The following is an 11479-nucleotide window of genomic DNA, read 5'->3' as shown; positions in this document are numbered from 1 at the left end:
CCAGTCCAATGTGAGTAAAAAGGTCCCAGACATCGATAGTTTTTCAAAGCTCTCTGCTTGGTTCTAATGCATAGCCTGAAAACCAGAGACCTGGACCAACACTCACAGAGGCTCAGAGACAGCAGGTGTCAACCTCAGCTGCCCAGAAGCAGACCTTGGCAAGCCCAGTGCAGCTCTCCCCAAAATCAGCCTGCCACTGAAGAGTCAAAAATCTGCAAGCCAATTATTAAAAAGTAAAAAAGCAACAGATGTTGGCATGAATGTGAAGAAAGGGGAATACTTAATACACTGTTGGTGGGAATGTAAATTAGCTCGACCTCTACGGAAAACAGTATGGAGATTTCTCAAAGACCTACAACTCTATCATTTGACCCAGAAATCCCACTACCGAGTATCTACCCACAGGAAAAGAAATCATGTAAAGGACAGCTGGACTCGTTGTGTTCATTGCAGCACTATTCACAATGGCAAAGTCATAGACCCAACCTAAGTATCCATCAATAATTGACTGAATAAAGAAATTGTTGGCTGGCACAGTGGCTCATGCCTATAAATCCCAGCACTTTGGGAGGCTGAGGCAGGAGGACTGCTTGAACCTAGGATTTTGAGACCAACTGGGCAACACAGCAAGACCCTGTCTCTTTAAAAAAAATGAAAATGTGGTACATATACACCATGGAATAGTACACAGCCTTAAAAAATGAAATAATGTCCTTTGCAGCAAAATGGATGGAGCTGGAGGCCATTATCCTAAGTAAACTAACTCAGACACAGAAAACCAAATACTGCATGTTCTCCGTTATAAGTGGGAGCTAAGCAATGGGTACACAGGGGCATGAAGACGGAAAGAGACACTGGAGACTCCAAAAAGGGGGCGGGTGGGTGCGGGGCAAGGGCTGGAAAATTACCTATTAGGTACAGTGTTCACTCTTTGGGTAATGGGTTCACTAGAAACCCAATCCCCCCCCCCCCCCCCCCCCCCCCACCCCCGTGTAACAAACATGCACGTGCCCCTGAATCTAAAACAAAATAATGGTTAAAAAAAAAAGATCTGGAAGCCAGGTGATGGAGACCCTGTCTTGGAGACCAAAGCAATGTGAGCCCTTCCCTCTCCTCAATGCCAGCACAGGTCTTTGTCTGTCTCTGGGCATGAGATTCCCTCCACAGCAGGTCTTCCTTCAGACAGACAGCAGTAGGGCACATGGCCCAGGAGATGAAAAGGGAGCCAGAGAATGGGGGCCCAAGATGGGCAACAGTCAGTAATACAAAAGCCTTCAACACATCATCAGACTAACAGCATTCCCTCAGCACAACCCTTTCAGCCCCGAGCAAGGTCTGCGTGTCCAGTTGGGTTGCTATGTCAGAGCACTGAGGCCCTGACAGCAGGAAGCAGGCTTCCCCTGGGGCCCAAAACCACATCCTAAGCAGCAGCCTGGGAACTCAATCCTGTCCCAATACTTATTAAACTATCACATGCAAGGGTGGTCTGTGTCCAGACACAAAGACCTGAACAAGACCCTGCTTGGTGGGCGAAGAAACAGAAGCAGACACACCACACAACACAGGTATCCAACTCCAAAGTGTTTAATCTCAACTCCAGAGGTCTGGGCCAGGCCAGGCACCTGGGGCCCTGGGCTGTTCTGCTTCTCTGGGCCCCACGCCCAGACCCTGGCCTTGGCTTCTCACTCCCAGGTCTTCAGATCGTCATCCTGGGGTCTGGCTCCATGTTCTCACCGCTCTTCCATGACGACTCCTTCTGCTCAGCCTCCTCCCTTGCCAGTCTCAGGGAGGCTCCTTCAGAGCCAATTCATCCTTGGGTCCCCTTCCCAGGGGACGTCAACAGTCTAGGCAGGGACCCTTGCCCCCAACTCAATCCCCATCACCACGGCCAGTAAAGCCTCTGTCAGGGGCCCTGCCTCTTCACCTGCTGCCTCCACAAGCCCCACCAGGGCCAGACCCCGCTTCCTCGGGCACTGCTCTGACCCCAGTGTCCAGCGGGCACAGTGGGCAGCCAGCCGGGGCCGGCCCAGGCGGAACACCTCACCCACTGACTCTGGGCCACCCTGGGGTCCTAGGTGGATGCGGCCCACGGCCTCTTCCAGCTCCTCCTCCAGCCCAGGCAGTAGGAAACGGCCAGCAGCCTCCAGTGCCTCCTCGGCCTCTGAGCCCAGCAGGGGCTGGCCTGGAGGGGGCACAGGCCCCAGGGCAGCCCCACAGCCCCGACAACCATGCAAATGATGCAGGATAGGCCAGGCTGCGCCAGGTGACAGGCCTCGCAGGGGCACCAGGTCCATCTGGGCTTCTGCAAAGCTGCCTGACAGCAGGGCCCGGAAGAAAGGGGAGGCGGTGGCTGAGGCCGCTCGCTGGGCAGGGAGCTGGAGGCCTGAGTCCAGCAGGAAGTGCAGGTCGGGAGCTGGGACAGGGGCTGGGCCCAGCAGAGGTTCATAGAGACAACGGGAGGGTGAGTCTAGGTCCATGGGGACTGCCTGTGGGGCGGCTGGGCTCACGGTGGGAGACATCAGGTCTTGGAGGCAGGAAAGGGAGTCCGCGGCGAAGAAGAGGAAGAGCGGGTGTGGGGCCGGCCGGGTCAGCGCCGCAAGGAGGAGCCGGAGGCCACCCTGCTCCAGGAGCAGCCGGCGCCACAGAGAGGGCTTCCTACAGGGAAGAGAGGGCCTTTCAGAAGGTGAGAAACGGGCCTGGGAAACACAGCACTCCTCCCCAGCCCCGCAAGGCACCCACTTCCCACTCACCGGCAGATGAAGGGCAGGGTCAGCGCGCAGGCCACGCGGTCCTCAGGGCTCCCTGAGAGTAAGAGGTGCGTGAGGGCCCCGACCCCGAAGGGCGACTCAGCCTGAACCGTCAGGTTCTGCAGTAGCCTCTCCCCTGCAAGTGGAAAGCTTTTCAGGCTGGGAGCTGGGGTCTGAGACAGGACTCTGGGCCGATGAAATGAAGGAGGGTAAAACCTCTGGGTGAGAAGTCAGGGCACTGAAGAGGCAGTGCTGGGCTTGGGACACCGGGAACCTGAGGTCCAGGACAACGACAGAAGGTGGGACGGTCAGGGTGTAAGTCTGGGCCCCTGAAGCAGCCTGTGGTCAGGGCACAGCAGACAGGGCAGTCCCTGGCAGTGCTGGGGGTGGTGGTGAGGCCGGGGTTCACAGGTCAGGGTGCCGGTGGGGAGCAGTCAGGACAGCGCTGAACCAATGGCAGAGCCAAGAAAGAAGCACAGACCGGCCCGGATCCTGGGCGTGGGGCTGCATCTGGAGTTAGGGTATCTAGGTCCCAGGGCTTGGGCAGAGGACACAGCAGAACTCTGCCTGTAGGCCCATGGAGGGACCAGAAGGTCGTGCTCCCCACCCCACTCTGGTGACGTGTTGTCTGGAGGGCGGGCTGGGGAGGATGGGTGAGTGGGAAGGTGAGGTTCTGAGCCCTTGGAAGCCATGGGTAAGGATGGGGACTCGCACAGGGGCAAGGAGACGGGTGGGTGTGGGAACTTACCCAGCTCTCGGTGGCGGCTGTGGAGAGTGGGCCGGGCACGTGGTGCCGGCCAATCGTCGGGCGCCACCCCCAGCACCAGCCACGCCCGCAGCAGCGCTGCGCCATAGCTGCGCACAAAGGCCTCGAGACAGGCAGGGTTGCAGGTGAGGCGTGACAGGATGCGCAGTGCACGTGGGCTGGGCGGGCCCGGTGCACCGGTCACATAGGTCAGCAGGCCGTACAGGGCTGGGCCGGTCACAAGTGCTCCGCTTGGGTCAGGGGCCTGGGAAAAGCGTGAAAGCAGCAGCAGGGCTGGCCCTTCGCGTCCCCAAGGCTCCTCGATGGCGGCGGCGGGGCTGCGGCCTGGAGTGCGCTGGGTGCGCGGTGCCCGCAGCAAGGTCGGGGTGAGGATGGGGCTGGCCGGCTCCATAGGCTCCGGTGGAGGACACTGCTCAGGAGACCAGGGGGGTGAGATGTCATCAGGGCCGGCGGCATAGCCCTCGGAGATCAGCCACGACCTGTGGAGGGAAGAAAGAAAGGAGACTGAACCCAGAGCCAAGGTGAAGGGGCAGAGTCCAAGAGGCCAGAGGGCTCTTTTTTTTTTTTTTTTTTTTTTAAAAGAAACGTGGTCTCCCTCTGTAGCCCAGGCTGGAACGCAGTTGTGGGATCCTGGCTCACTGCAGCCTTGAACTCTTGAGCTCAAGCGATCCTCCCACCTCAGCCTCCCAAGTAGCTGGCACTACAGGTGTGTGCCCACACTCAACTAATTTTTTAAATGTTTTATAGAGATGGGTCTTGCTATGTTGCCCAGGCTGGTCTCGAACTCCTGTGCTCAAGCGATCCTCCTGCCTTGGCCTCCCAAGGCGCTGGGATCACAGGCGTGAGCCACTGCATGAGCTAAAAGCTGTCTTTGAGGGAGGAAAAGCCAGGGGAGAGGAGGAGGGTGGAGAAAGGGGATAAATGGAAGTGAGAGGGGATAGGACTAAAACCTCATTTCAGCAATTACTGATGCCTGTCATGTGCCAAGCTGTTCTTTAGATGCTGGGTAGAAGCACTGAACAAAGTGCCTGTCCTCCTGGAGTTTATGTTCCAGTGAGAAGAAGCAGATAAGAAGTAAGAGTACTATAAGTTATGTTAGTGTGGGGCCAGTGTAGAGTACAGGGGTCATGGAGAAAACAAAAAGGAAATAGGAAGCGCTGGGGGCCGGGCATGGTGGCTCACACCTGTAATCCCTACACTTTGGGAGGCTGAGCTGGGAGGGTCACTGGAAGCCAAGAGTTCAAGACCAGTCTGGACAACAAAGCGAGATCGCCAACTCTAACGTTTAAAAAAAATAAAAAGAGTTCTTCAGCTTTCCTGTGACGCTTCAATTCATGAGTGACAGTAACAGAGTAAGAACTTGGACTCTAGAGTCCACCAGTCTGGGGCCCAGAGTTCAAAGGTGCTGGGGTGGAACCAAGGTTAAAAGGTAGATCCAGCCAGTGCAGAGGATCACACCTGTAATCCCAGCATTTTGGGAGGCCGAGGCGGGTGGATCATCTGAGGTCAGGAGTTTGAGACCAGCCTGACCAACACGGTGAAACCCTGTCTCTATTAAAAATACAAAAATTAGCTGGGCATGGTGGCCGGCACCTGTAATGCCAGCTATTCGTGAGGCTGAAGCAGGAGAACTGCTTGAACCCAGGAGGCAGAGGTTGCAGTGAGTGGAGATGACACCACTGCATTCCAGCCTGGATAACAGTGAGACCCTGGCTCAAAAAAAGAAAAAGGTAGACCCAGGGGAGTAGAGTGTGTTAAATAGGAACTGGCAGGTGGCTGTGTGGGAATCAGGAGTCTGGGTAATAAAAGTCTTATTCAGACAGAATGGGGGTGGAGGTAGTGAAGAGGACCAAGACAGACACAAACCCCACGCCACCACACTGCTCACCCTCCCAAGCCCTGAGGCAGGGACTCACCTGAGGCTCCGGAAGCTTCCACCCTGTGCCCGCTCAGGGGTCCTCTCCTCAGGGAAGTCCCAGGAAGCAGCTTCTCTTCCCTCTTCTTCCTCCTCGCCAGCCTCACCACACAGCTGCCCAGCCAGGAGAGGCACAAGTCCCAGAGCTTGGAGCCGGCCCAGGGCCCCAGTGTCATAGAGAAAGCCCACAAGGGCAGCCACAATACGAGGGTGCCAAGCACTGGCACGAGGGTCCCGCAGCAGGCCTATCAGTAGATCCAAGCCACCAGCATCCCGCAGCCGGGCCCGGTTGATGGCCTCACGACACAGGAGGCACACAGCCCGCACCAGGGGCTGCTGGGAGGCTGGACTAGCTCCATTAGGACCCCGGCGCTGCCGAAGCTCATCTACCAGCACCTCCACCCCACCAGCATTGCCCAGTGCAGGCCGAATCAGGCCCTGGGCACACAGGTTGGCGAGGATCAGAATGGTTCCCTCGCGTACTACCCGCTTGGGGTGGGATGCCAGGCTGACGAGTGGGCCCAGTCCCCCACCCAGACTTAGCTGCTCAGCACAGGCCCGGGAGCAGCCTCGGCTGAGTTCCAGGAGGGCACGGACGAGGGCTGAGGTCAGTGCAGCATCTGGGGCAGTGGCTAGGAGCTCGGCCAGCGGGCGCACTGCTCCCTGCTGTGCCAGGGCCAGGCGGTGCTGGGGTGAGTCTGCCAGGTTGCGGAGGGCACGCACCACGCTCTGCAGGCACTGCGAGTCCTGGCAGGCTGTCAGGCTCTCCACAAGCAGCGGAACAGCACCTGAGGGCAGGAAAGGGGAGCACAGAGGGTGAAAAAGGACAGACACTCAAGTCTTTCTTCTGCTCCGAGTCCTAGCAGACCCCACCCTCACAGCCTCTCACCAGCACAGTGGATGTCCCCACAACTCTCAGGTTCCATGGCTAAGTTCCCCAGGGCACGGGCCGTTCGGTTCTGGATGCTGTCTGTCTTCATGCACTGAAGAATGGTCACTGCAAGGAGAGTTTGGGCTTGTGAGGGTTCTACCCCTTACTGTCTCTCTCATCAGTCACCTCGATAATGTGGCCTGAGAGGGCTGGGAAGGCTTTTGGAAGAGGCTAATGCTGGGCAGGGCACAGTGGCTCAAGCCTATAATCCCAGCACTTTAGGGGACCAAGGTGGGTGGGTCACTTGAGGTCAGGAGTTCGAGAACAGCCTGGCCAACGGGGCCAAATCCCATCTCTACTAAAAATACAAAAATTATCTAGGTGTGGTGGTGTACACCTGTAATCCCAGCTACCTGGGAGGCTGGAGCAGGAGAATTGCTTGAACCCAGGAGGCAGAGGTTGCAGTAAGCTGAGATCATGTCACTGCACTCCAGCCCAGATGACAGAGCAAGACTCCATCTCAAAAAAATTAATAAATAAAAGGAAGAGGCTAACACTCCAGCTAGGTCTGGAGGGGTACACAGGAAGGTATTTGCCAGAAGCACGGTGGATGGGGGAGTGAGAAGGCATTTCGGGTTTCGAAGTAGCCTTTCCAAAGGCCCAGAGGTAAGATGCAGTGTCTGTGAAAGGCTTCAAATGTCAGGCCAAGGGATCAGGACTTGAATGTGAAGGCACTGGGGGCCACACAAGGGTTTTATGAAGGGGAGTGACATGATACAATCTGGCATCCATAGGGAGAATGCATTATGGGGGAAAGAATAGGAAGGGAGGAGTCAAAAGGCTATCATAATAGCCCAAGCATGAAAAGACAATAGCTTGAACCAACCCAGCTACCAGCATCACACAGCACAGAGGTACCAGTCTCTGGGCACACAACGGAAGTAGGGAGAGAGAGAAGCAGATAGATTCAGAAGACATTTAAAATGAAAAATAGTGGCTGAGTGATGGGGGTTATTTAATAACCAAGGCTCTTGTGTCAAACATATACGGTCCAGATGCATTTTATGTAAATTTTAAATATATTAATGCTTCGCTTTATCCAAAAAGTTAAGATGTCATCAAAACTAGCATAATTTTGTGGAAGGCAGGTAGTGACATGTAAACTGCTTTCACACACTGCCACTAGGAGGCACCAATTTAGCTGGTAAACAGAAAAGCTTATGTTTTGCTAGGATTTGTTCTTACTGTGCTGGTTTTATTTTTATTTTTTATTTTTCCTGCTTCCTAAGTGACTACTGGTTTGTTCAGTTTTCTAAGATATGAGGTCTTGTTATGTTGCCCAGGCTGGAATGCAGTGGCTATTCACAGACACAGTCATTGTTCAGTGCAGCCTCTACTTCCCAGGCTCAAGGGATCCTTCCACCTCAGCCTATCAAGTAGCTGGAACTACAGGCGTGTACCACTGCACCCAGCTTATGCTAGTTGTTAATAACCTGAAGTCCTCATGCTTAGAATATTTGTATATTCGTGCTATATTTGTACTTCGTTTTCTCCCCACTCTGATTTTCTGAGGTAGCTATCACTGTCCCATTTTACAAGGAATCCTAGCCTCAGAGGGGTTAGGTGACTTTTGCAGAACTCCCTTTCTGAACCACTACACCTTCCAGCTCATCAGTGGGACTTCAGAACCTTGCACAGGGCCGGACACATAGTGGGCACTGAATATCTGCTATGAACATCATAACTGGAGAATAAGAATCATCTGGAAAAGTCACCAAATCACCCTTTGGCCTCCGCTGGTCTAGCTTCGAAAGAAGTCCTCAACAACCAATTCCTAGATAATGGCTATAATTATATCTGGTCTGGGAGGGCTCTCTCTCATCTAAAGAGAGAGCAGTGACGTCACGGGGCACAACAGCTTGAGAAACAGGAGCGGTGCGCCATCACAAAGCTCGTTATTCCGGGATATGACACAAAGAACTCCAAACTCCCGGGCCAGACAGCAAGCGAATTGCAAACCCAATCTTTCTAGGAAACGGAGGCGGAGCACTTACCCAAAGGGAGTATGCCTCCGAGTCTGCGCACTTCGGCCCGGCACGCCCCTTCCGTACAGCAATCCGCTAGGATGCTAAGCGCCAAGTCCAGCATCTTGCGCAGGCGCACTGGCGGTGAAGGCGTAGACGACGACACAGCGGAGGGGGCGGGGCCCGATGCGGGGGCGGGGCTAGAAGATGCTGACGCGGCCGAGGGGGCGGAGCCGGGGCTTGCCTGGGACGGGGCGGAACCCGCTGCAGCCGCTCGCCGTAGCAGCGCGAGTAGGGGGCGGAGCCCGCCGCGTGCCCGGAAGCGCTCGATTCCCCCCGCTGCCTTGATGTGGCGCGTGCGGAGGGCTAGGAGCGCGCGGCCCAGGGGTGTCTCGTTGGTAGCTGGGTCCTTTTCCCCACCCAGACCCTCCCCGGCCGCCGCCGCGAGCTGCGCGAGGCAAAACGAGAGCGAGTCCGTGAGGGTTGGCTTCGCAGCCGCCATCTTGGCTCGGACCTCAGACTCCGCCCCGCTTCTCGCCGCTGATCCCAGGGAGCGGAACTGGAAGACAGGGGAGTCGCCGGGCACCGCCTCTCTGACGCTGTTTAAATAGCGCCGTCGCAGCGATGCAAGTCGGAAGTTGTAGTTCTCGACCCCGGAAGTCTGTCCTTGCAAAGAAGGCGCGGTGGTACCCTTATTGCTGCGCAACCTAGGACGCGCGGGTGGTGCATGCGGGAGGTGTGGTCCGCGCCCAGCTTCGCACGCCTACCTCGGGACGCGCGGGAAACTCTTCCAAGGCCCTCCAGGTGGGCCGGGGCCTCCGGACAGCCCAGACGTCCGACCACGGAGCCTTCGTGCCGTGCTCCGCCCCCGGCGTGCACTCGGCGGGGACCGCCTTTCCTCCTCTAGGCTCGCTTCGCTGCCCCCCAGCGGTGGTGCGGCCCGGCCCCAGGACCGACTCCGAGAACCCCGAGCCGGGCCGAAAGTGCGAGGTCCTGACCGCGCCGCAGACGCGTCGCTCGGTCAGAGGAAGAAGAGGGTTAAACCTACCGAGAACGTTCGCTGCCTCTTCCTAGGGTGACGGGCTTGTGGAATTTTCCGTTTCCGGAGCTGGACCCCGGTGTCCCGAGTATCCTCCGCTCTGGACGTGGTCGTGAGCTCAGGAGCTGGCGTCTAGGAAACAGGGAGTTCTTCACCCGCCGTGCAGTCGGCTGTGCCAGAAGAGACAAGGGAGAATCCAGACGGGGCGGGGGAGCGGAACGTTAGCATCCCAGGGAGCCCCCAGGTCACCCTGGATTGCGAGGTGGTTCCGCCTGAGCAGCCCTTCCTGGTGTGGCAGGGGCAGCTGCCCGTCTGGAAAATGGTCAGGCTTTGGCCTTGGGGAGGAAGAAGCCTTTGCCAAGAGCAACCGTCTACAAGCCCCAAAACCTGCGAGTGCCGGAAGTGTGGGCTGACCACAGCCTACCTCCCCGGCTTCATTCACCACCAAGGCAGCCACGCTGGTGACAAGCCTTACCGTTGTCCGGGGTATGGCAGAAGCTTCCGATGTGGCTCTGATCTGGTTAAGCACCACTGGGTACACACAGGTGAAAAGCCATACTCTTGCCCCGAGTGTGACCATCGCTTCAGCCCTACACCTGTGCCTTGTGTGGTAAGACTTTCAGCGTCACCTCAAACCTGATCCAGCACCAGCGCTTACACACCGCTAAAAAGCCTTACCGCTGAGGGGACTGCGGAAAGAGCCTCAGGCTTAGCTCCAACCTGTTGCAGCACCTGCGGTCGGCATGGGTGAGAAGGCCTCTAAATGCCTTGTTTGTAGTAAGAGTTCTGTGCACAGTTGGAATCTGCTGCGGCACCAGCACAGTCACAAAGTCCGGAAACCTGATGCTTGGTGGTGAGTGTGGCTAGAGCTTCGGCCAGAGCTCCCACCTGGCTCGTCCACTAGGCAGCCCACAGCGGCGAGAAGCCCTGCATCTGCCTGCAGTGTGGCAAGGCCTTAGCCAGAAGCTCCAACCTGGGCCAGCACCAGCGGACGCACCAGGGCGGCAGCCTCTGCCAATAGCCCTGGCTTCAGTTTTAGCTGAAACTTCAGCTCTGACTCTGGTTCGGACCTCAAGGAAATGGAAGGAACCAGGCCTCTAAGCAGACCCCCTTCTGCTCCCCTAGGGCTGTTGATTTTAGAGCTAATGATGGGATTTGGTTGGGGCGGAGGGGGGTTCTCCATATATTTTTGCCCAACCCTTTGCCGAGTCAAGGAACCCCAGTCTGGGCTGGGCATGGTGGCTCATACCTGTAATCCCAGCACTTTGGGAGGCCAAGGCTGGCGGATCACTGGAGGCCAGGAGTTCGAGACTAGCCTGGCCAACATATTGAAACCCTGTCTCTACTAAATAAAAAAAAACAAGCCAGGCGTGTTGGCTCTCGCCTGTAATCCCAGCTACTCGGGAGGGTGAGGCAGGAGACTCACTTGAACCCCTGGAGGTGGAGGCTGCAGTGAGCGAATATCGTGCCCCTGCACTCCAGCCTGGGCAACAGAGACTGTCTCAAAAAAAAATAAATTTTTTTTTTAAAGAGTCCCAGTCTGGAAGAATCTGAACACTAGAGCTGTCTGTGATCACTGCCTTCAAAGAGCCCACCCAGCTAAGAGGGCTTAGGTTTGTTCTTTGAAGTTACAAAGGCAGAACGTCGACCAGCTGAAGGGAGACTTTTGGGATGGCAGGAGAGAGTTTTGGACCCAGCTGCCTGCAGATCTGGCAGTAGCTGATGCAATCACTTCACAGGCCTAGGGAGTGATGGGGTTAATCACACCTAGAACAACAGGTACCTCTTCCCAGAGGAGTGGGACCAGAAATCAGGCAAGCCCCTGTGAGGAGTGCCGTGGCAGGGCATTCCTAACCTCCAGAGGGAACCATGAGGGAGCTTGTGTTCCGGCAGACGGGCCAGAGAATTTGAACTTGGGGCCATTGTGTGAGCTCTGGGTGTGTGAGCCCTTCAAACGTCCTCTCAGCGCGTGACAACTATCGTTACGGGTGATACTATGGTGGTGGGATCGCCAGAACAGACCTGTATGTTGAGTTCAGGGGATGCTTTGTTGCATTTCTGGGCAGGGGCAAGAGGCGCCTTCCCCTTCCTTATCCCCTTCCCTTCCAAGTTCCCCA

At 56.5% G+C, this 11479-nt stretch overlaps 2 protein-coding genes across 5 annotated transcripts in view; one reads left to right on the top strand and one right to left on the bottom strand.

The window, feature by feature from the left end:
* Positions 1–1566: 1566 nt before the first annotated feature.
* On the bottom strand, positions 1567–10382 carry ARMC5 (armadillo repeat containing 5). 4 transcript variants are annotated; one of them, XM_023191093.2, is made up of 8 exons: positions 9838–10382; positions 9372–9494; positions 8354–8882; positions 6318–6425; positions 5430–6216; positions 3496–3992; positions 2751–2883; positions 1567–2655 (listed from the first exon to the last, which is right to left on the bottom strand). In XM_023191093.2, the coding sequence occupies exons 1-8, from the start codon at positions 9940–9942 to the stop codon at positions 1845–1847; spliced, it is 3093 nt and encodes a 1030-aa protein (XP_023046861.1). In that variant the 5' UTR covers positions 9943–10382; the 3' UTR covers positions 1567–1844. The 4 variants fall into 4 exon arrangements, with proteins under 4 accessions (XP_023046861.1, XP_023046858.1, XP_023046859.1 ...); XM_023191090.1 differs by lacking the exon at positions 9838–10382 and adding an exon at positions 9612–9742 and having other exon boundaries at positions 1567–2673; positions 8354–9494; XM_023191091.2 differs by lacking the exon at positions 9838–10382 and having other exon boundaries at positions 1567–2673; positions 8354–8984; positions 9091–9379.
* Positions 10106–11479, top strand: part of ZNF843 (zinc finger protein 843) — a 25064-nt gene continuing 23690 nt past the window's right edge. The window contains exon 1 of the mRNA XM_023191190.1: positions 10106–10215. Coding sequence (XP_023046958.1) covers positions 10106–10215 — 110 coding nt within the window. The remainder of the gene's footprint in view (positions 10216–11479) is intronic.

Source organism: Piliocolobus tephrosceles, chromosome 17 (genome assembly GCF_002776525.5).
Source record: "Piliocolobus tephrosceles isolate RC106 chromosome 17, ASM277652v3, whole genome shotgun sequence".
NCBI lineage: Eukaryota > Metazoa > Chordata > Mammalia > Primates > Cercopithecidae > Piliocolobus > Piliocolobus tephrosceles.
This window is presented reverse-complemented; position numbering and strand designations above follow the sequence as displayed.

Excerpts from the sequence above, each read along its gene's own strand:
- ARMC5 (XM_023191093.2), bottom strand. The coding sequence starts at position 9,942 with ATGGTCACACTCGGGGCAAGAGTATGGCTTTTCACCTGTGTGTACCCA. Across the intron at positions 6,217-6,317 it reads TGGGGACATCCACTGTGCTG|GTGCTGTTCCGCTGCTTGTG; the intron begins GTGAGAGGCTGT and ends TCCTGCCCTCAG. Across the intron at positions 3,993-5,429 it reads GGAAGCTTCCGGAGCCTCAG|GTCGTGGCTGATCTCCGAGG; the intron begins GTGAGTCCCTGC and ends TTCCCTCCACAG.